The sequence below is a fragment of the Pholcus phalangioides genome, unplaced genomic scaffold (assembly GCF_987345545.1).
Source record: "Pholcus phalangioides strain wild (caught in Gottingen) unplaced genomic scaffold, Ppha-v1.0 ptg000015l_1, whole genome shotgun sequence".
Lineage (NCBI taxonomy): Eukaryota > Metazoa > Arthropoda > Arachnida > Araneae > Pholcidae > Pholcus > Pholcus phalangioides.
Genome location: NW_028301608.1, coordinates 60,692,317 through 60,716,116, shown reverse-complemented (window position 1 = coordinate 60,716,116; position 23,800 = coordinate 60,692,317). Strand labels below are relative to the sequence as shown.

The 23,800-nt window shown below is 36.8% G+C and overlaps 2 protein-coding genes and 1 pseudogene across 3 annotated transcripts in view; 1 reads left to right on the top strand and 2 right to left on the bottom strand.

Moving 5' to 3' along the window:
* Positions 1-23,753, bottom strand: part of LOC149076392 (EEF1A lysine methyltransferase 1) — a 28,931-nt gene extending 5,178 nt beyond the window's left edge. Inside the window, exon 1 of the mRNA XM_089243935.1 lies at positions 23,732-23,753. The gene's annotated coding sequence lies outside the window, so the exon portion shown is untranslated. The remainder of the gene's footprint in view (positions 1-23,731) is intronic.
* Positions 124-9,355, top strand: RpS30 (ribosomal protein S30). 2 transcript variants are annotated; one of them, XM_089243936.1, is made up of 5 exons: positions 124-221; positions 2,031-2,112; positions 2,311-2,452; positions 6,437-6,492; positions 9,152-9,355. In XM_089243936.1, the coding sequence occupies exons 2-5, from the start codon at positions 2,041-2,043 to the stop codon at positions 9,275-9,277; spliced, it is 396 nt and encodes a 131-aa protein (XP_089100062.1). In that variant the 5' UTR covers positions 124-221; positions 2,031-2,040; the 3' UTR covers positions 9,278-9,355. The 2 variants fall into 2 exon arrangements, with proteins under 2 accessions (XP_089100062.1, XP_089100063.1); XM_089243937.1 differs by having other exon boundaries at positions 210-312.
* LOC149076393 (U6atac minor spliceosomal RNA) lies at positions 12,433-12,478 on the bottom strand (annotated as a pseudogene).
* Positions 23,754-23,800: the final 47 nt, after the last annotated feature.

Sequence of the window (23,800 nt, the reverse complement as noted above, 5' to 3'; positions counted from 1 at the left end):
AAGATGAAGAATAAGTTATGCCTGATTGAATAATTTCAAACAATATTTAACTGCAAATTACCAATTAAAATCTTTTTATATTTTCTACTGCTTTTATAAATCTATGAAAGACCAACAACAAGAGATGGAGAAGGGAGAAAAGAGCTTACTTGCCATTGCGTTCCTCACGTGTTGCAGTAACTTTTCCATTTGCGTGGTCAATTTATTGGTACGAAGTCAAAGTAAGTTATTGCTTCGTGCTGTAATAATTTAAAATTATTTGGTTATAAATTTTTGATATTGATTTGTTTCTCGCTCGTGATTGTTCATTACGTATGTATTGACAGATAAGCACGTTTTTGTTTGACTGAGCAAACCACGTTTTCGTGGTCCTAGCCGCCATATTGTATAGGACTTGATTTGATAAAGTATAACATTTTATCTGTGTATTTTAAGTGTTTTACATAGGTATCAGGTCAAAAAAAAAAAATTTCTTGGTTTGTTATTTTCTGTGTGGTAACTGATTATTAAGATTGACAGTAAGATTGTCAAGTCTTATTTCGTCTCGTGATACGGTGATGGTAACTCCTGGGAAAAATTGGCCACAATTTGTCCACTTGACCAAAATTTCCCACAAATGCTAAGAAATTTGAGAGGTCATAAATTTTTTTTTTGAGGAAAAAGGCAGTGCAATACTTTCTAGTGTAAAAATACTGGTTTGAAGATGTCACAAAGGTTTCGACAGCTGGCTGATGTGAAAATAAATCCAGCAAAGAAAATTCATTTGGCCTTGCTGGGAATCGAACCCAAGTCCTCTCACTTGTTGGGTGAGTTCACTAGACAGTGAGGCCAGTGAATCCTCTTTGTGTGCACTGAACTGGGCTGTACAAGCCAGACCTTTGGTTTCACAATTCATGTCAAAGCTCACAATTTCTGACACTGTCACCAGGTGGCATGAATGGAGATGTGTGTGTGGGGGGGGGGGCATTCAAAGGTGGAGTCGACTGATCTAATACATATATGAATTCACATCGTGTCCCCAGACTTCCAAGTCTCTCCGCCTATGCCAGATGGCAACTTATCTGAAGATGTCACACTGCTATTACTGAAGAGGTTTCGACAGCTGGCTCATGCAAAGATAAATCCAGGTCTTTGATTTTATCTTCACATGAGCCAGCTGTCAAAATCTTTGTTAAAATACTTGACTACGTATTTTCCCTGGTAAATAGCAAATTTTTCCTTTGATAAATGTTTATTCGTGACTCCCAAAAGCTGCGGGTCAGCAGGTGAATTTTTTTTACTGCAGACCGAATTTGGCTGTATTAAGACAAACAAAACTGAAACATGTTTGTTTTAGTGAAAGAGAAGTGGAATATTGTTATTGCGGACACCTTTTTTACGGCCAAATTTCCTTGCATATATAATAAAAGCATGCATTTCAAACTCTTGGTGATGGTCGGCTCTTTTACAGATGAATTTTTTTTGTCCCGACGGTGACCGCAAAAGTTTTACTGTGTTTTGTCGAGGAGTTACTTATTCCCAAAGCGTGCTGAAAATTACAAAATGCATCGCAGAACAATCTTAGGCAGAATTTGTACTGCAGAGGGTTTGTAGAACAATGTAAAACATTCTGCTTTGAGGCTTTTCAGATTTGGATAAATCCCAGGTTCCAGGGTGCCATGGTGACTAAAAACTTGGTATTGGCCCCTAAAATTTTCTTTGTGTAGTTACTAAATTGCAGGATGAGAGCAGCCCAAAATATTTGGAATTTATAGTGGCATATCTGCAAACAACGCTCTGTAAAAAGTCAAAATTATTTTGTACCTTTTTCCTTCAGGTAAAAATTGTCCTGGCACCTAGATTTTTCTCCAGTGTTTATCCAGCCCTGGGCTCTTGTATAAGCTTTGAAATCGAAATTTTTCAATCATTATGAAACCTTTAGTTTTAGGTATTTTATCACGGAAACTGGAGTTTATAAGCAACTTGCATTCAGTATAGAGTAATTGAGTTGTTTTATGAAACTTATATTGTTCACTTTGTATGATTTGTAGGGTTCGAGCCATGCAGTTATTTTTGCGTTTTCAGGATACACAAGCAGTTGAAGTTCAAGATGGGAAGATTGGAAACTTGAAAGTGAGTGTTTATTGAAAACGCCAGATTACATTGAAAAGCTTGTTATGTTTTTGGTTTGCTGGTCCGAAGAAAATTGCATAGTCTTAGTAGTTGTAGCATAATTTAACTGTCTGTATTGGCTTACAGTATCAATGATATTTTTTTTGTGCATGTTCCAATCGTTTTCAAGTGTCTTAATTATTTGTAAATTCTTTAAAGGCTCTTGTTCAAGGAGTTGAAAATGGCAGCAACGAGGAATTGATTCTCTATCATGGTGGTCTTCCATTAGATGATAAGGAAGATATTAGGAATTGCTTGACAGATGGCGCGACTGTTGATGTTTGTGTGAGGCTCAAGGGAGGTGAGTGTATATTTTTATGTTTATGTGTTGGTATAAATTTGAAAGGAAAAGTTTTTTTAAATATTCATGTAATTTCTTGCCCATCCACATGTAATTCCTAATTTCCTGTCCGTATTATTTATTAATAAAAACTTACAATTATTGGCTGACGATATATACAGAGGGGGAAGTGTATTTGGTGTTTGGCAGAAGACTTGCAATGACATCATTCTTTCTCTTTGCCTGATTTGTGAAGGAGCTTTAGTTGATGTTACAGCAGATTTTGAAGTCCTGCGCTCAGTTAATTTTATATACATCAAGGGTGCTCAACCTTTAGGATAGTGGGGGCCACTTCGTTGGTTTGAGAACGTGTCACAGGTTTCTTGAGTGATCTTGAACAGTGGTGCTGTTCACTTATGCAATCTGCAATTGTTTTGCAGATTACTTAAGTCATCTGGAAAATTGCTGCAGGCCGCTTGCGTTATCTGGAACTGTGCAATGGATAACTTGGTGGATCCATGGATGGGTTTAAGTATTATGCGACCCAATAATATGGTTTTCCTCAATCCTGCAGTGTCTTCTGGCACCCGAAAGTGACTATCAAACTACAGTAGCAGACCTGCCAACTCTCCCGATTTTTCATCCTTCCTCCCGCTCTCCCGATTTGTGAAAATTTCTCTGGATTTTGGCAGAAAATTAGATTTCACGTTGTCATGGCGTCAATAATTACCGTCGTCGTTAGGGAAAACACCCGTAGAGGACAGCAGTAGTCATTATCATCGAGCATCCGTAAAAAAAAGTCTTTGTGACCACATTTAAGCAACTGGCAAAGATGCGACTTTGTTTTTGTAGCATTTATCGGCAATCATTTATCAGGGGCATGACCTTCGTTGCCGAAATTCCTGTATAATCGTTATTGTATTCCATTAACAGCCGCACAGTAAACACATTTTTTCGTCTGCAGCTTTGTCATTTGAATTTTTTAAAAGCGTTTCTTCCGATTAAACATCTTTAGAAAGAAAATATAAAACTTTAAGCTATATACAGCTACATATAAAGCTTTTAAGAATTCATATACCCAAGATTATCAATCACTGATAGCATCCATGAAAAGAAACACACTTTATGAACAGTATGTAGATGTGATTTCACTATTCTGCATGGAAAGACTGGCATAGAATTATATTCTTCTCAGGGGCAATGCAGAATGTGCTTTGGGGAAGGGGGGAAGAATGTAACTTTTTCTTAATTTATTTAAAAAAAAAAAATTTTATGAATTTTTTTTTTAAGTTGGCACGTCTGCAGTAGGTACCGCTCTTACAAAAAGGCATTAGGGCAATAAAATTTGGGTAACAGTACCCAGCAAGAAAATTGAAAACACGTTTCCCTCTCCAAGGGTTGGTCTGATGGCTCCAGTAAGAGGGAGGGAAAAATCTCTCGAAGAATGAGATAAATTGAAGATGATGAGGTAGGAAAAAAACTAATTGTGGGTGGGGTTTGAATAAATAACCTGTTATTGGTTCAAATGGTTGTACATTCTACCTTAGAAAATATATAGGATACCTTCTATACCTCGAAGCATTCTACTTTATAGCGGATGATAGACGTAGTACTAATTTAACTTATCAATTGCAACACATAGCATCCAGTTTTCGGTATATCTGGCATTAACAAGTGTAGAGCAACATCCACTTGTCAGTAATGTGCATGTGCTCTAAAATCGAACACACAGAAGTGACATCACTTTTTCGTTTATAATAAGAGTTGGCCCCAAAGCAGAATGTGCCAAAATCTGCTACGTACGTTGCAGAACAATTTGTAAGAATTTTAAGAATAAGTGTAAAAAACACTATTACATGTATGGGGATTTTTACCACAGTAAATTTCCAGTCAGCTTAGGGCTTGTCGCAGAACAGTGCTAAACGTTCTGCTTTGGAGAGCGTTGGGTTCCATATTCACAATCATAGTGTCCATTCATTTATGCTGAACAGAATATTCCAGACATTTCTTGAACCTCCCTTATAATTTTTCCCCCAGAGCTTCCTGCTTAATGTTTAACAGAGCTAGACATGTACAAATTAATATTTAATGTGTTAGAATGTAGCTGAAAAAAAATTACATGCCCAGTGAAAATTTTTGCATGTCTTTGGCAGTCATTTTGTTCAGTCCTGATTCTTGAGGGTTCAATGCTTACTAAAGCCACGTGGGGTTTAATTTCACAGACCACTGTCTCTTGTCTGAGCTGACAGCACAAATAGAAACTTAAAAAAAAATGAGCAGGATTTATCTGTATGTGTGGGGTGTGTGGTGTCACTGCTCTAAATACTTTTTAACTAGCAAATTGCCATAGCAATTACCACACTTCTATCAAATTGGTACATGTTGGGATGTGAATATACGTGTTGTAAACCTGACGTGAAGTTTGTTCCTGCTTAATGCTGTCACTAATTTTTCCAACTATGAATGAGGTGAGGTGTAATGGTTAAATAATTGTATTGTTGTGGGCCTGTTGCTTTCTGTGGCGAGACTTCTTGTCGGCTCGTGTTTGTGCCTCAAAGTTGAGAACCACAGAAAATCAATTTCTATCAACCACCGCTATGGCGATGTGGGGTTTGAACCTGGGTACTCGCGATGCAAGTCCACCACTCTACCACCACAGCAGCAATACATTTTAACTATTTAAGTAGGATACTTAATACATTTAAATGGGCACGTTTAATTTTTTCCCTGGTATTTTAAGATTGCAGCACAATCTTAAAATACCAGGGTAGCTACTGGCAATTAACTGGTTCTGTCAGGGCGATAATGTCAGCTGATACAGACTCAGTGCGTCATGAGCTAGCTCTTATTATATGTCCCCAGATAGATGCCTAGCACCTAAACATATATATATGCACAAAACTTTTACATAAATTCACGGTTAGTGCCCATAGTTATTCATCCATGAGTATTGAAATAACACACACCAGTCATGTTGGCCAATTTTTCACAATTTTTCATTGTAAAACAACACATAAATACATGAATACAGAATACAAATAATATACAAAATAAATAAAGACAACAGAACAAAAGACAAAACATACACAATGCAGCTCTTAGGGACCTATTTGGTCCGTACAATTCATAACATCTTCGTTTTACCCATAGTTTCTACAGTCCCATAATCCATTCCAGTGTTCTCGAGAGGGCAGTATCACTTACTTTAGAAAACATTGATTTAAAGTTTTTTTAAGACAAGCCAGACCAGACTATGCTTTTTCCATATGCTGGCGTTTAATTTAGTTTTTGTGTCATTTTATTACCTTAGTAGTCAGACTGGCTGCAGGTCTGACCATTTCCAATAATCTCTACTGTAGGCAGAAATTCTTTATGACGACCTTGTAAAAACAGCCATCTCATTGCACTTTGTCCAAAACAATGCTTGAATGATTTATGGATCACCTTTGATAAAAATTAAACTCATTTGTCATGGCATTAATTTTACAGGGTCATGCGATATTTCTACCTATTTTCAGCCTGATTTGCATTAGTTTTTCACCAAGATCCCTCTTGTATCCATGAAGAGTCATGATTCCCCAGACTTGTGTAATAAATTCTATGGGCTGTCAATTAGATTCAGGAGGGCATGTAGCAGCATTCTGTTTAGTAATTGCTGCTTGACATATTTTATAAATAATCTGGTAAACAATATCAAAAAAAATTACAAGAATTTTTCCGAAAAAGTTTTTAGCTTCTGCATGGGGAAAGGTTTTTCTGAAACAAAAAAAAAAGTGTCTTGAAAATATCGGGTAATATATAAACTTCCAGCTCAAGAACATTACTGTCTCTTGTTTGAATCAGACTTGAATGATGTAGATATTTTAGAACATTGGTAATTTTTTTATAAAAAGGTATTTTACAAATTTTGCTTTTTCAGGAAGCTATTCGTTTTAAACAAGTTGCAAAATGTAATTCAGAGGCTTGTTCTGTCACTTCATTGATTTTGCTTATCTTCTTCCTTAGGTAAAGTCCACGGTTCTTTAGCTCGTGCTGGTAAAGTGAAAGGCCAAACGCCAAAGGTAAACATGTCTTAATTTTATTCACATGTTATTAAAATGCCCTCCTTTTGCTAAAGAATCTCGAGCTATTAAATTCTTGAGTTACTTTAGACTAGTGATGGGTTAACTTTTCAGTCCATGGGCCAGATATGCTGTATTTCTATCGCTTGTGGGTCAGAAACTTGTATGTATAATGTGGCCATACGTGTGTGACCTGTATTTTACGGGATATTCCCATGCTCTTGGATGTCCGAATTTTTTTTTTAAATTCTTTTTCTCATTTTTGATGAGGCTTGCTTTTTAAATCAATAATTTAGATTTTTTATGATTTAGTTGTAATTATCATTAGATAATTCATATATCATAATTAATTTGTTATGTATAAACATATAATATTCATCTTATGCAGTCAAACCTCGTTAGTGCGTCACTCCGCTTACCTGGTCAATTGTCCTCAGACAGGAATCGGCACAGCTATGGCTTACTCCGTTTAACGAGTCACTCTCCTTACGAAGTCATATTTTTGCTCGCCCAAGAGTGACTCTAACGAGGTTTGGCTGTATTTATCAAATATATACGTTTTTTTAGTGAATTATGAATCTTTCGACCATTACATCTTGTGGAAGTGCTGCTCCTTACTTCCCGATATTGGCGATTTCAGCAGTAGTTGGCAACTTCACTTACATTTGACAATTTTTTTGCATATAATTGGTAACTTGTCTTTGATAATTTTTTGGCTGCAATTTGCAACTTTGCTTGACTTTTGAAATTTTTTGGAAATAATTTGTAATAACCCGCCTCCCCATATGAATTCTGATTTTCGGTTTCTTTTATTTTCATGAAGTGAATAGGGTAAGCCTAGGTATTTATTGTGCTGTTTATTTACACTTTTCTACCAAAATGATCCTTTTGGCCAGATCAAAACCTTTCGTGGGCCCATCACTGATTTGGACCATGACCACTACATTTTGCACAGTGTTGAGAACTTGGGCATGTCCCAGGTCAAATTTTTCATATGTTTCTCTATAATGAATTTATATTGTGAAAAAAATAATAAAAATCAAGGGTTCCTGTGTTGTAGCCCTGTCAGTGCCATCCTTGAGGACAAAAATTCAGTTGAGGCATCTTAAATCTGGTACTTGTAGCATAATTTGACAAGTTGTGGGAATCTGCCAAGTTCCGCCAATCTTTTATTTTTTTTCCCCCAAGAAAAACTACCCAAAATTTTTCTTCAGAACTTGGTTATCCCCTTTCCATATTGGTATACAAATTATGAAAATTTTCATATTCAATTTTTCTAATCACAGAAGAATTTAGTTGTCAGTATAAATTTTTCGATTCCGGTGGGGCCTGATATTTGTCAAACCCTGGCTTGTGAGCACTGTAATGCCAAATTCTTAGGGCGCGGTAGCCCGGTCGATAAGATGCTCGCCTAAAGTACCAAAGGATGTTTAGAGGTGTCGCGAGTTCGATACCCAGTTTGTCCTTGTCAGAAAACTTTTCTGACACAGGGGTACAACAAAAAACGGCGACTTGACCGCAGCAAAAATTGCTACCGCAGGGAGTCCCCCATCGAGCGGTTAGCGCACCAACCTCTCGATGAGTATGAAAAACAAGCCTGCCGTTCGGAATCGGCAATAAATTGTAGGTCCCGGTCTAATTAGCCCTCATGTGCAGAAAATGACCGTGGTGCGACAAAAATGACCAAATTCTTATATCCAATTCTGTGCTTTTTTTCCTTTCTTCAATTGCTTCAATCAAGAAGAGTGCCTTTTTTCATTTCACATGCTGACCAAAGCATTATATTCATGTTGAATTTGAGTATAGAGTCGTTGATCAGAGGTTAAGCATCAAAATTTACCAATAGGTGCTGTGGGGGATGCCGATAAACAGTGTCAGTGTAAGATCACAAATGCAAGCCGATCTCCTTGATAAAAAATCTTGCCACAATCTTGCAACAGGCAGACAACGGTACAATTATTCAATCATTTCACTTCACTCATAGAAAAATTGATGGCAAATGGCAACATTACACTGAAACAAATGCTAGAATAAGGCTCGCTATATGTACACGCATATTCCAACATGCACCAATTCGTTAGAAGTTCCGCAGAGGAATATGGACGAGGTGTGTGTGTGGTTCAGTAATACCCTGAGATTGAACCTTCTTGGTGTAAACAAAAGTATTCCATACGTTTTTTTAAGTCTTTAGATAAAGGCAAAAACGAAATTTCAGTTGCTTCACCATCTGATGATACAATTAGATCAAGTGCTATCAAAGGATGAAGATATGGTACTTCCCCTGGTTTGAGTCTTGAAAGTAGGTTCGCATATCCGGATTCACGTACATTTGAGTTAAACCATTATCTTTGCAATCGTAACATTTACTAGTTATCATTGAAAAAAGAGTGTGATAGCGGAGAAAATCTAGTTCACAAAAATTTCATTCTGAAACTTCATAAATAAATAGATTTTAAAAATAAATTCTTTTTTTTAAATAAAATAAATTTAGTGAGACAACTTTAAGCTTTAATTAGGCATGAAATATTTTTATTTAATTTTTTCCTTAAATATAGTTTATCTGTATCTGTGATCACTTATTATTGTTTGTGAATATGTATGTAGAAGAATTGAATCAATATTTAAAAAAATTTTAATGGAATTAAATTTATTTGTACAGGTTGAGAAGCAGGAAAAGAAAAAGAAGAAAACCGGACGCGCCAAGCGAAGGATGCAATTCAATAGGCGTTTCGTGAATGTTGTTGTCACATTTGGAAGGAAGAAAGGACCAAACTCTAATTCTTAAGATTTCTCTTAAAGTCAAATGTTTTGTAATTAAACTAATTCTGGCCTTTGGTTAATTAAAAATTTAATACTTGACAAAGTGGCAGTTTTTTGTTGCTTCTTATTCAAGTTCAATATAAATGCTTGTATTTCCATTTGTGATGCTCAGTGCATCCTTATTTTTCTCCCGCACAACATTCGTGTTAGGTTGATATATTTTTTGTGGATCATACTTTTAGGAGTCAATTTATTTCAAAAAGAACAATTCTGATCAAGCTAAGGGCCAAGATTAGCCCTTTGATTAAGAAAAGTCAAAATTGAAAACTAACAAATGTTCACAAAAATATCATAGCTACCCAATACTAATGCAAAGGAAATTTGAATGTTAAATTATAAATGTAAAAGAAATTTTTTTTACTCATCAAAAAAAAATTCCTGCGTATTCCTGCTACAAACTTTGATGTACTTTATTAACATTTCTCTGAAGAATTTTACGATTTGGTGCATTCTGGAATGTGTGTAAAGGCTCCCTTTATCCTGGAATAATACCTGAATCATTGATCCTAGAAGCATACTTCCAATTGATTGGAAAAATAATCCAAATAACATGCAGATCTCTCAGATTCTGAGAGTGTATTGGTAAAAAACCCGTCAATAATTGTTTTTCTTCTGACTTTTCTGGGACTTGATAAATGCCCTCCTCGCGTTTCACGACAATGTAATGAAATCTGAAATATTTTAGGTGCCAGTACCGATTGCCTAAATACATGACGCCTAGAATTTATCAAACCTGTTAGAGCGAGGATATCGTGTCGAGAAGAGTTAAACATTAGACTACAGGGTGTATAGGAAATTCCTGGAGAACCGTCGATCATATAGAGACATAGGAAAAGTATCCAAATAACGTGTAAAGCAGAGTTTTCCTAGCAGTAGAACTTCTGCAGCGTGAAAACGCTAATTGGTTAAAAACCTGAAATGTGCAGATTTTTTTTACAAATCAGCGTTTTCACGCTGCGCGCTGTAGAAACCTGCTCCTAGGAAAACTTAAGATGCCTTCATATACGTGTATTAACCTTGCTTAAGCCTCAGTACGTCATTTATATTGCAAGGGGTTGTGTAGTTACTGAAGTAAAATATTTAGATCTTTATTTGGCAACCAGCCCTAAAAATCCCAATAAGAAAGTATGCCTTGTCTCCTGAGGTCAACAAAAGAGTTCCCCGTTTCCAAAGTGCAATATTCGCCGAGATATTTGAATCCAAAACTCTTGGAAGAACAGTGGGAAAAGAACAGCATAAAATGATCTTGTCTGCTAGAGAAGTTTATGCTGTTCTTCCCCAACTTTTCTCAGATTTTTTGAATTCAAATATTTCGACGAATATTGCACTCGGAACCGTGGAATTTTTTTGTTTGCCTCAGGAGAGACTACGCAATATCTTTCTAACGGGACAGGGGGACCACATAAAAAAAATATTTTAATTTTAATAACTATACAAGCTTTTGAACTCATCTGAACGATGCCCAGTGGGGGTATTTGAACTGAAAAGGCCGAAAGTCGATTTTTTTCAAAATAGGCCCCAAGCATGAAAAAATATTTCTTTGTATAGCTGAATAGACAGTGCATTTTTTTTTTTTTTTTTTTTTGGCAATCTTTGTTTCCTCCTGTCAGTCGGAGGTTTGACCCCACCGAATCATGTTTTGGTTAGAAATTGTGCGTGTCAGTTCTCGCAAATGCTAGCCATTTTTTCAGAATTTTCAACACAAAGCATTCTAATTCTCATGGTTGAGGAACCTTGAGTAGATATGTGTAAATACGTCGATGTTTTATTTAATTGGTTCTTTCTTTTTTTTTTCAAACCGAGCACAACTCAGGTCTATCGCCGTGTGGGGAGGGGGGGGAGGCGCTTAAGGGTCTGCCTCCCCCCCCCCCCCCCCGAAATGTGAGAAAATGGCCAAATCTATTGTTCTATCATTTTGCTCCCTCCCCCGAAATGAAAGTTGTCCCCCGAACGAAATTTCTGGCTACGGGCCTGGCCATGGGTAATTTACTACCTGATGAGTTGTGCCGCCGCAAGTGTAAGTGTGTGCACCTTACAGTCTGAGTGAATAGTGTTGTGTCTGATTTTTCAGTGCTGCCGTCTATATTTCAGAAGTTCGATCATTTGATCAGTTTTGTCGCACCACGGTAATTTTCTGCACACGAGGGCTAATTTGACCGGGACCTACTATTTATTGCCGATTCCGAACGGCAGGCTTGTTTTTTTATACTCATCGAGAGGTTGGTGTGCTAACCCCTCGATGGGGGACTCCCTGCGGTAGCAATTTTTTGCTACAGTCAAGTCGCCGTTTTTTGTTGTACCCCTGTGTCAGGAAAGTTTTCTGACAAGGACGAACCGGGTACCGAACTCGCGACACCTCTAAACATCCTTTGGTACTTTAGGCGAGCATCTTATCGACCGGGCTACCGCGTCCCCTATTGCAGAAGTAAAAGTGAGTGAAGTGTAATGACTGAATATTTGGACTGTTTGTAGGCCTGTAGCTCTCTGTGACGAGACTTTTCAATGGGGAGAATCGTTGCCATTTCATGCATTCGTATGTTGAACTTGGCGTAAGGGTGTTCTTCCTTGGGTGGTAAATGCAGTGCTCGCGACTGAAAAAAGGTTGAAGACCCCTGGAGTAAACTTTATAAAAAATAATTTAAGGCAATAAAAAAAAATTCTGATTACAAATAAATATAGACTACTACTACTACGTAACCGGGCACGCACCTCGTACGCATTCGTCTACGGAATATCTAACGAGTCGGCACATGCAGGAATGTGTGTTCTGAGTGTACGTGTGGCCCTAACGCAATTATGTTGTCGAGTTGCGATTGTTTCGTGTTCATGCTGCCATCCGTCTTCCATTTTCTGAAGTAAAGATAAAAATGATTGTTAATTTTCATGCTATGCCAGTGTATCGTGTAGTAGGTCTGCCCATAGGCGTACGCAGAATTTTCTCAAGGAGGGTCAATTTTTTTTCTTCTCAAAGGGGGGGGGTTTAAATTTTTGCCTGCAAAATAACACTATAATCTCGGCTTCAGGGAATGTTAGAACCCCGGACCCCCCCCCCCCCCCCCCCTCCTTTGCGTACGCCAATGGGACTGTCTGCTCTCTGCGGAAAGAATTTTTCAAGTGGAAGGCCTTGTCAAGGGGAGTGCTAACCTTCTCTCCTTTCATACAACACCAAATGGGAGACCGGCTCGCATTCGCTCATCGAACCTGGAAGACCGCAGCCTCGATAGTAAATATAGACTTCTGCAGTAAATATAGACTGAAAGTAAGGGTGTTGCAATTAAAAAAAAACGCAAATGTACAGGAAAAATATAAGATTTGGTGACTTCAAGGAATCCTTAATAACTAATAGTAACAGCTCGATCGGGCATCGGAAAAAGTAATTTAATGTTTCAAGCGAAAGCGCCAGAAAATGAAAACGGAACAGCTCGGAAATAATACCGAAAATGAGAAGAAAAAACAACATAAGAATAATTTCTACTAGATACGGGAAAAGGACGTCACGAGCAGATAAACAACAAAAAAGATAAAAATAAGGCTTCAAAAAATCTCACTAAAAGATTTAGTTACGGATAAGATAGAGATAATCAACGGAATATAACTCAACAAGTCAGTTTAAAACAAAAAACACGCCAGTTGACGCCCATTAGTTTTGTCGATGTTTGTTGAAGCTGTAGTATCTGAATATCATCCAAGAGCTACACCAAAAAAAATAACTCATCCCCGTAACACAATTTTACCAACAGCGAAGAAAGAATGTATTAACGTCTTCGGTAATGTCTCATTCGTGGAAATAAGCAGTCAAGATAAAAAAAAAACACACACACCCGGCCGTAACTAGGCAGGGGCAACCGGGAACACTGCCCCTGGGTCCCGAACCAAATGGGGGCCCCACAAAAGTTTATATTTGTTTAAATGATGATAACCCCTTTCAAGAGGATCCTCAAGAAAAATTCTGCCCCGGGGTCCCGAGAAGGCATACTATGACAATGTGTCACACACATACACCCACACAAACTATTTCGATACTAATGCTACATTCAAAAGAAACAGTGAAAAATGTTTCTTACATTCAACATTCAATATTAACAAATAAATAATCATAACGAATGATATCAAATGCAAAATAATAATCCAATAAAGGAGCATAAACTGATCTCCACAACGTTCGAGAGTTCGATAATATACGCTGACTTCTCTCCCGTCAATGGGAATTTTCTGATAGGAATTTTCATCATCATTGAGGCTGTTATGTTTCAGAGCAAAATAGCCCACTGAAAAAGTAAAAATAATTTTGGTCAGGTTTTCGGGTCAAATATCCCACTGTGAGACGTATGAATGACGAATCTGAAGTCTACACGTTATTTGGATACTTTTCTAATTAGAAGTATGCCTCTAAGATCAATGGTTCACCTGTAATTTGAGGCAAGAGAATTTTTCTATGCGCCCATGTATAGGCGATCCTGAAAATTTGAAAAAATATTCGTCGTAGAGAGGTTTACTGTTATATGCAGTGCTCTCTTAACGCATGGGCCTACCCGGGCACGGCCCGTGGGTGCCTCAGAAAAATGAGAAGTAATTGAAATTTTTGAGAATTCGCCATGTAGGGCCTCAGAAAAATCACTTGACCCGAGGGCTCATGATGCTCTTAAGACGGCCATGGTTATATCTAGCACCGTTGTAGTGAGGTTTCACTGAAACGTCTAACAATGTTTTTTCCGTATCAACGCCACTGGGGTGCTTATTGCGCGGCCGTCGTTATACACTGGTTTTGGTCTTTCAAGATGGAAAAAAAAGCTACGATACAAATGGGTAAGAATATAAAATTAGTTATACAAAAATGTAAAATTAGAAATGAACTGAATTCGATTTTCAGTAAAAACGAGCACAAAAATTACAAGTTCATTTCAAAGGAAAATCGTATATGTATATAGAGAAGATAATTTATAGAAAAAGCGTTCGGATCGGCCAGAATTTCCGACTTTGAACAGTAGATATATTAATTTTCTGTTTTACACACACACACACACACATCAACAGTGTCGAAAAGAAAAGGAAGTTCGAGGTCATCGCTCCAATAACCTTCATATGAGCTGCTTTTTAACTTCAACATTTTTTTTTCAATTCATTGAATTTCTAGAAAAGGAATGAAAGGATGGCTTTTTCTTCTTTGTTGTATCATTATAAAAGAAAAACCCTGTAAGGAAAGCTGATAATAATGAAGTAACTCGCATTCTCTCACACACATGCTTCAGAAACGGAATATTACATTAAAAGAGAAATGGTTAGAAAATAGCACTCGTAAAAATAACTTCTTGCTCTATTTTTTATCATAAACCCGTCAGGAAGCCCATCTAAATGTGACAGTTAGTGTCGAATAACATTCGTAGAAGAAAATTGAACTTTCATTTTTTTCCCCCTTTTAACATTATATATTGTGGAATGTATTTCTTTTCATGTACATCTATTTTTGATGTGTTTATTTTATTTTATTCTAATAGTACGAATATGTTAACTGGTCGCATTTTTCTTTACAAGATTAAAGATCTTGATAAAATTTATCAAAGATCTATAATATTTATGAATTCTATATAACGAGAGGAACCGGAAATAAATGTGTCCTCAATCTATCTAATCTACTTTTTTTCCTGTATTGTCGACGATATATATGTGGATATGTGGTGGCCATTGTAACTTCTTTTTTTTCAAGTAAATAAAATGTTAACGTCTTTGCCTTTCGCTTGCCTTGCATCTAAATTGGCCTTGTATTCAGCTATGTATGTAATCTAAAACACCAAAAAAAAAAATACGTATTCCAATATATTTCTGTAATCACAAAAAAAAAAAATTTTGAATGCAATATGTGAAGCTAAATATATCGTATTTTCAAATTGATTGAATCAGAAGCATATTGATGTTTAATTATGTATTTCCCACCGCCATATTTGATTTCGGATGCGAAACTTTCATGGGCGGATTAACCCTTATTGTTCATTTTTATCGATCTGATAATTTTTTTTCCCATATTTAATGGCACATATTGAAAACCGGAAAAATCATTAAAAAAAACTATTTTAAATTGTACTGCTCATACAGGTCCTTATTGAAGGCATGCAAAGCTTCAAAAATCGCATATAAAATGAATGTATTGAAGTAAGATTACTTTCGAAACAGGACCGAAGCGTGCCTTCCCGGGGCCCGAGGGACAGACTTGTTCTTGGAGGAAGGGGAGGGGAATTGAAATGTGTAGTTCACATTTTAGCTCTTTCTCTCCCCCCCCCCCCCCCCCCAGCGCTCAGAAAAAGGCGTGTTTGTGCTCCGTAACATTTTGAAGTTTATTTCGAACAAGAAACTGTCACAATTTCTAATGAACATGCAAAGTAAGCGTACATTCTTTTGTGGGGACCTCCATTCTGCTCGGGGCCCCGGGACATTTCCCTAAATTGTAAACGTCAATTTAAAAGAAAAGAAATGGAAACAAAACAAATTAGCGAAATCACAGCTACACTTGCTCTGCAACAGACACAGAACCGTTATCGCTAATTGAGATGTCTATCAGCAAAAATTCAAAATATAAAATGGAAAGAATATCGCCTCACCTTATGTGCAAAAGTGATTCAGAATTTTTATCTTCAAACAGGCTTCAGTACCTAATGAACGTTCAAAGAATCCTTTGCACATATACACAGCCAGGGCGTAACTGGGGGAGGAGGGCAACTGTCCCGGGTGACAAAATTTAGGGGAGCGGGAGGTTTCAGGTTAGAACAAAGAACACATCATTACAATATTATCGCATTTTAAATTTGTGGGGGCGACAAAATGATATTTTCCCCAGGTGGCAAAAATCCTAGTTACGGCCCTGTGCACACAGCTCCGCATTCAATTAAGGGTCAATTTTATAGATCAAGCTACCCCATATAAACTTTCAGCCTTCAACAGTGTATATATATATATATATATATATATATATATATATATATTTTTTTTCATATTTAAAATTAATTTAGTTGATTTTACTTTAGTTACCGGTACTTTAGTGCATGATACTTCATAGCATATATTCGAATCCGGTTTCCACCCTAATTATATTCAACTCTGAGAGGAATCGCTCGTTAAGGGTTACATTACGAAACAGTAAAAACACACACAAGTTTTGTTTTTCTTATTTATTTAGTTCTTTATTTATTTATAAACATAATTTAAATCGTATCGGATTCTTTCGATTTTCAACAAGTTTTGATTTGAATCAGCTATTTTTGAATCATGTCACATTTCTTTTTCTCACGAAAATACTTGCGACCTAGTGACATCGATAAATTTCTTACCAACGTCAGTTTGTACAAATGTCGATGTCTCCATTGCACACGAGCACCTGCCTATTTTTAATAGCTACACATACGCGTAGCAGTCGAAGTTATACGTAAAAAAAAAATCAAAAGCATTCACAAAAGGTAAAGTGCAATAGCGAGCTAATAAAAAAATGATTTTGTGTAGGAATAAAAGCCTTTTCTGACTATACGAATAATAAAATAAACACACCAGAATGAAAAATCTGCAGAATGTTTAGTGAAAATCGTCCTTTTTTTCCACTCTCATAAAAAAATCACAAAAATGAATAAATAATTGAAGCAAGTTATTATAAGTTATCTAGAGAAGAACCGATTGTTCTGTCTTTGATCAACTAACTTAATACTCAACATCTAAGCGCTTTAGTCAAGCAAAACCATATTTTTGAATTCTAGTTCAGACTCAAATGACATGTATCCTTCCCGTGATGATTAAGAATTTCCATTTTAATCAGAGGATTTCATTATCGATTATGTGAGAGGTTTCATAAAAAAAAGCAAATCGTGCCTTATTTCATTATCACGCAATATAAATAAAATAAGAAGTAAACTATATAGTACATGTACAGTCAAACCTCGTTGTAATGAGTGACTCTTGGGAGAGCAAAAATATGACTTGATAAGCGGAGTGACTCGTTAAACGGAGTAAGCCATACAACTGCCAATTCCTGCCTGAAGATAATTGGGACTTCCAAAAAGTGATCCGGTAAGCGGAGTGACGTTTTAACCGGGTGACGCACTAACGAGGTTTGACTATATAGCTGTGTTACCCCGGCTTTGCCCGATTTCGTAATCTGAAAATTCCTCCTCATGACTCCTTTAGGGCCTGAATGAATGAACGCCAGGGTCTCTGCCACCGGACTTATCCCGTTGCCGAGATCACTTCCAGCCCAGCTTCGTGGTAGAGTCTGGAACAAAGTGAGTGCACCTAACAGTCTGAGTGTGTAGCTAGTGTTGTGTATGATATTTCAGTGCTGCCATCTATACTTCAAATTGTGAGTGAAGTGTAATGGTTGAATATTTGTAACGTTGTAAGCCTGTTGTTCTCGCTGGCGAGACTTTTTAACGGGGAGATCGGCTCGCATTCGCGCCTTGAAGTTGGGAACCACAGAAAACCAACTTCAGCCGACCACCACTGTGGGGTTCGAACCCGGATCCTCGCATCGCGAGTCCGTCACTATAACCACTCGACCACCACAGCGGCACTCCTTTAGGGCCGTATTCACCGACATGGTTTAAAGAACTGTAGTTAGAATTTTTTGATAGGATAATCGACACGGATATTGGTTAAATTCAGGTTTTTAACCAATCTATGTTGATGATCTCTTATCCAAAAATTGTGACTACAGTTTAAACCATGTCGATGAATACGGCCCTTAGGAGCTGAATTTTGAGAAATCACATTTGATCATTTTTGTCGAACCACGGTCATTTTCTGCACACGAGGGCTAATTAGACTGGGACCTACAATTTATTGCCGATTCCGAACGGCAGTCTTATTATATACTCATCGAGAGGTTGGTGCGATAACCCCTCGATGTAGGACTCTTTGCGGTAGTAATCTTTTTCTGTGGTCCTCTCACCGTTTCTGTTGCACCCCTGTGTCAGGAAAGTTTTCTGACAAGGAAGAATCGAACTCCTGACAACTCAATAAACATCTTTTGGTATTTTAGGCGAGTATCTTATCGACCTGGGCTACCGTTCCCCTTTGAAACGCCCCCTTCTTAGTGAGTCTCCGCTACATGAAATGAAACTTCTGACCAAATTTCATATTTATAGCGTGAGTGGTTTGGGCTCGGTGATGATGAATCAGTCAGTCAGTACATGTTATTTTATATGTATAGATCAGCAGTTCCCAATTGCAGAAATATTTAAAAAAATGCTAAGTGAAACAAAAAAAAATATAAATTAATTAAAAAGTTTTTTTTCTTTTAATTTACGAGTAAAAGCACAGCTGCAAAATTGGTAGACTGCAGTAATAACAGTGTTATGATTTGACAAAAATTGCACTTGTGGCGACATTTCTTCATTATTGTTTTAGTTCTTTTGCAGTCCAGTTGATGGAATCGCTATTGTATCTCACATTTACTAGTACTGGATAGAAAGAACGTCCCCCATTGTTCGATAACATTCTCGTTGAAAGAGGTGGCTGTAGTTTCTGCTGCTGTAAATTGGAGTTCCATGGCAGACACCAAGATTTGAGGGTGGTCCACGGAAAAAAGTATTGGGAAACCGCTGGCATAGATTGATACAATTAGCACTCACTTTTTTTCCCAAACACGAACACAGGGCCGTAGCGGGCCTCCTCGGGCCCCCCCCCCCCACCCTTGAAAAGCTTATTATGCAAAATAAGTGTATATTTTCTTGTGAGTCCCGCCCCATTCGGCTCCAGGACTGGGGCAGTGCCCCGGGTTGTCCCAGCCTAGTAACGGGCCTGTACGAACATATCCCAAACACGAACAGTCATATAATCCGGACACTCAATGGGTGCGGTAGCCCAAGTCAATGAGTTACGCGCCAATGGGTGTTTAGAGGTGTCGAGCCCGGTTCGTCCTGGGCAGAAACTTTTCTGACATAAGGGGTATACAAAAGAAACGGCAACAATTATCTCCGAAAAAGATTGCTACCGTAAGGAGTTCCACATCGTGGGGTTAGCACTCAACGGTGAGTATGAAAAAAATGTTGCCGTTCAGAACCTGCAATAAATTGTGGGTCCCGGTCCGAGTGAATTCCGCCCTCGTGTGCAGAAAATGATCGTAGGGCGACAAAAATGATCAAATGACTTGACGCTCAAAACTTATTCTTGCATATAGCCACACTTTATACCAGTGTTTCACAAAGTGGGAAATATCACCCCCGGGGGGGGGGGGGTGGAAGGGTCCGGGGCGAGTTAGACTTTCTGTTTGGTATAGGATTTTATGGGTAGTCTTAAGTTGGGAGCGATGAAAAGAATTTTTTTTTTTTTAAGTGGGTGATGGAACAAAAAAGTTTGGGAAACTTCGGGGAAACCCCACGGAAACCAAAATAATATTTAGCAACAAGGAGCTATTATTTATTCCGCCAGCTAAAGAAAACGCTGTAAACAGGGAAATCTTAATGAGTATTAGTAATAGTTGGAGCCACAAAAATGAGTCGTACTAAGCGGGAAAACTTTAAGTGGGAACGTTATAGGCGGGATCCATTATATATTTACTGATCTGTTTGGCGCAGTGTGATCTTTTTTTAGGTCCTTGCACCAAAAAAAAAGCCAAAATCCATCCATGTGGTCCAGTATTTTACAGTACGAAAAATTTAATTTAATTTCAATTTACTACATACGATTGGCCTTTACACGAAAATATTTTTTTTATTTTTTGGTGAATTTATACAGCCTATATCTAGACCAATCTAGACTAAGGGCTAGCTGATGTAAAAAAACACCGAGTAAAGTCGAGAGAATCAATTATCTCCATGAATCGAGTATTTTCTTCGAATTAATTACGAAGAAGGTGAGTGTGATCTCATTCATGCTCAAAAGAAGCTGCTGATAAAATTGATAAATAGAAGAAACCAATGATAGTCGGCTCAATTTCATGCTCGTTCTTATCATTAACTACATCGGTAAGAGAAGGTGATACAAAGAGAATAGAGACGCTGTAGCGAGACCAGATGCCTAGTTCGATTGAGGACACGGCGAACTTGAGAATGATTTTAGCCAATAAAAGTAATATATATATATTCTGTATTCACTATTGGTATATATCGGTCATTATTTGGTTCGGTAGAAATTAACGGTTGTCTGGTCTACCACCAGACGCTTAATAGTAGACCCAAAGAGATAACTTTTTTCAATGTCGATGAAAGAAAATACCGAAGTAAAATAGAAGACAGCCGAGATGAAGAAGAAAAGAAAATGATGGAGAACAAAAGAAACAAAAACTTGACCTTAAATCTCGTCAAGTCGCCGTCCAACTCCATTGCTCTGCTGAGAGAGAAGCTTTCTTTCTCTTTTTTTCCCCCCTCTATTCATCGCCATCATCAAAGAACAAAGACATTCGAAACGATGTATCGCATCTCATCCAATGAATTTTTAATGGTTTTTTTTTAAATTCTTGAAAAAAAAAGAAAGCAAATGTTCAGACTGACCTTCTCCAATTAACATAAGTGTCTAAAATTGGCTAACGATGCTTCGATTTTTCGGATTCATTTCGATTGATCATAACCTTACAAAAGCTATTTTTGGCGAATATTATTTCTGCGTTGGTGGTCGTTCTTCTTCAAATCATTTTCGCTTATAATAGTTATAGGATGTCATAATCGTCTTTAGCCTCTGATAGCAGCAGTCGTTAATGGAATGAATGAGAAAGAAATAATTATGATTTCAAGTTACTTCAAATACTTTTAAATATACGGGAATTCTAGAAATAAATATTCCATAAATATATTCTTCAAAATAATAATTGTAGAAGAAGACAATTATATAAATATTTTTATGGGAATTTTATAGTATTTTATCATGTATATATAGTTTTTATTTTCATAATTGAATTTAAGCGAATTCACTTAGAAACATGGGATTTTTTTCTATTGGACTCAGGAGATACGGGGCAACAACTTTCTAATTAGACAATTATTATTATTATAATTAATTGTTAGTGGACAGGAGACCGTATAAAAATTTAGATTTCTTATGTTCTGACACTGTGTTTTCCATTCTCGAAACTGGTACAGGGCAATTTTTGAACGTCTTTTGAGCATTTTTTAAATTGGAATCATACCTCTATGACGGACGGCTGATGAGATAAAGGCCGCATCAGCACTTACAGGACACTTTGTATAACGAAAATCGTAATAACCATGAATAAAGCGTTGTTTGTATCGCATTTTATGTGTTATATCCATTTCTTCGTCATGCAGCGTCGTCTGCGAGTGAAAAATTTTGAACATTTTCCTATTATTTATGTAAAAAAAATTCTGCGTCCCGTTAAGTATTTCATTGTAAATCACATTTTTTTATGCCAATTTATTTTAATAATCTTTAGAATGTATCGTCAATACAATCATCCTCGTAGTGAATGCAAAATGTTTCCGAATTTTCTAGCGTGTCTACGTTATTTTATGTTGAATGCTTTTTCCCTCGTTAAATTGAAACTATTCATCGTAGATGGTTTAAGATCGAATAAGATAAATTTATATATTTAACCCTTTATATCCGACAACTGTGAAAAGTAGAATAAGAAGTAAATTATAATAAATTAAAATAAAAGTATAAATGTAATGATAATAATAAATAGTTATCATGTAAATTATTTGGTAGGTCATTTTGGATCTAATTAAAGACAAAAAAGTTTTTGAAACAGTTAAAAACATATTATCTAACCTGGTAATTTAAAGTACCGTCAGGATATAAAGGTTTAAACGAACCGTATTTGTAACTAACCTCTATATATAACGAGCAAAATTTTGGTCTGATCCTATGGGATTATTTTTCATTAGATCGGATAAAGCAAACCTTTTCAAAACAGCAAACCTATTTTCAGTTCCTTGAGGTTTGTTATAACGTAATCTAACTGCAAAAATAGCTATACTATCAAAAATAATTCAACATGAGTGAAAATGAAATGAAATTGCAGTCAAATCCCGTTGTAACGAACTCGAAAGGACCGAGAATTTGTCTTGAAATATCAGAGGATCACTATATCCGAATAATAAAACATAGTTAAGCATAGTTCTTAAGCATACTATATATACATAAAGCATTATATTCCCAAACCTCTTGTTCCCCATCACCCTTTTCTTCACAAATTTTTTTCGTCTCATCAGCCTCAACTCAAGCCAACCCATAGAATCCTACATCAAATCCAAAGTTTCTACCAACCCTCTGGACCCTTCTATCGTACCCTCAGGGGGCAATATCACCCACTTTGGGAAACCCTGCTATAAAGGATAGTGTTAGAAATTTCTTTGGTGCTATTTCTTTTGTTATCTCCACCAGCTCATTATAATCCGGGTTAACTATAGCGGTATTGGACTACTACTACTTAAACATTCTTATTGGGAATTTCTAACGAATTATTGCATGCCGGAATGTGTGTTTCGAGTGTATGTGTGGCCTCAACGAATTTATGTTGTCAGAGTTATGCTTACTTTGCATTCTAGTGGTGCTGCCACCTGTCTTCCATACAGCGGTATTTGACTGTAATACACATTTAAAACAAACTGTGATAACCTTTTAGTTCAGTTCTTTTCTATAGACAGTCGAACCCCGTTATAACGAACTTCGAAGCAACGAAAAAATTTGGTTCTATTTTTCTAATTCCATAAGTGAACATGTTATGGGAACAAAAATTTCATTCGATATCCGAAGACTAATTGCAAGTGGTGTTCGCTATAGCGGGGATCAACTGTATATGTACTAGATTTAGTCAATTTGTCTTTAATTTTGCACACCGGTTGCCCAAAATCGAGTGTACTACATCTCAAGACATTTCAACAATACCCTAAATTTAAACGACGCATCCCTATCACAAAGCAACGTTCAGTATGGTTTTATCCTTAAAATACTGATTCAAAATTTATAAAAGCAACGAAAAATAACGCGTATTCAATTTATACATTCATACATTAATATATACAATGGGAGTGTATTTACATTTTTTAGCTTGCTTGCTTTAAGTCCTGTAAAGTCAAAAATGGATGGGTTTTCAACGTAGAAAATAAAAATATTCTATTAAGTCATGCACTATGTACAAATGTATAAAATTCAAGAGTGTTAATTAATAAAATTTATATATTTTCGTCACTATGATTTTACAGATTATGATGAACGAATCAAGGCACGCATATACACACGCACGCACTTACGGTAAACAAGCTGTAATTATATGAAAAAAAAATATCGCAATTCGCATCACGTTAGACGATGAAACAACCCCATGTACCCCAGAGAAATTCCGGCACGAATCTCTAATCTCCATGAACGTGTAATCCATCTACCTCATCAGGAAGATGATAGCAACGATTTTCTTGTTCCTTCCCCATCCCCCTTGAAAATGTTCATTAAATAAAAAAATAAAAAAAATAGAGAAGATATAACTCACCTATGGTGCACTGACCGATATACGCAGCTGCGACGGCTTCTTTTCCCAACGCGAGCCACATGATGATGA

What these genes read in the sequence shown, in the direction of transcription:
- RpS30 (XM_089243936.1), top strand. Translation starts at nt 2,041, where the DNA reads ATGCAGTTATTTTTGCGTTTTCAGGATACACAAGCAGTTGAAGTTCAA. An exon ending in TTGTGTGAGGCTCAAGGGAG is followed by an intron (nt 2,453 to 6,436) that starts GTGAGTGTATAT and finishes CTTCTTCCTTAG; the next exon opens with GTAAAGTCCACGGTTCTTTA. An exon ending in TGAAAGGCCAAACGCCAAAG is followed by an intron (nt 6,493 to 9,151) that starts GTAAACATGTCT and finishes TTATTTGTACAG; the next exon opens with GTTGAGAAGCAGGAAAAGAA.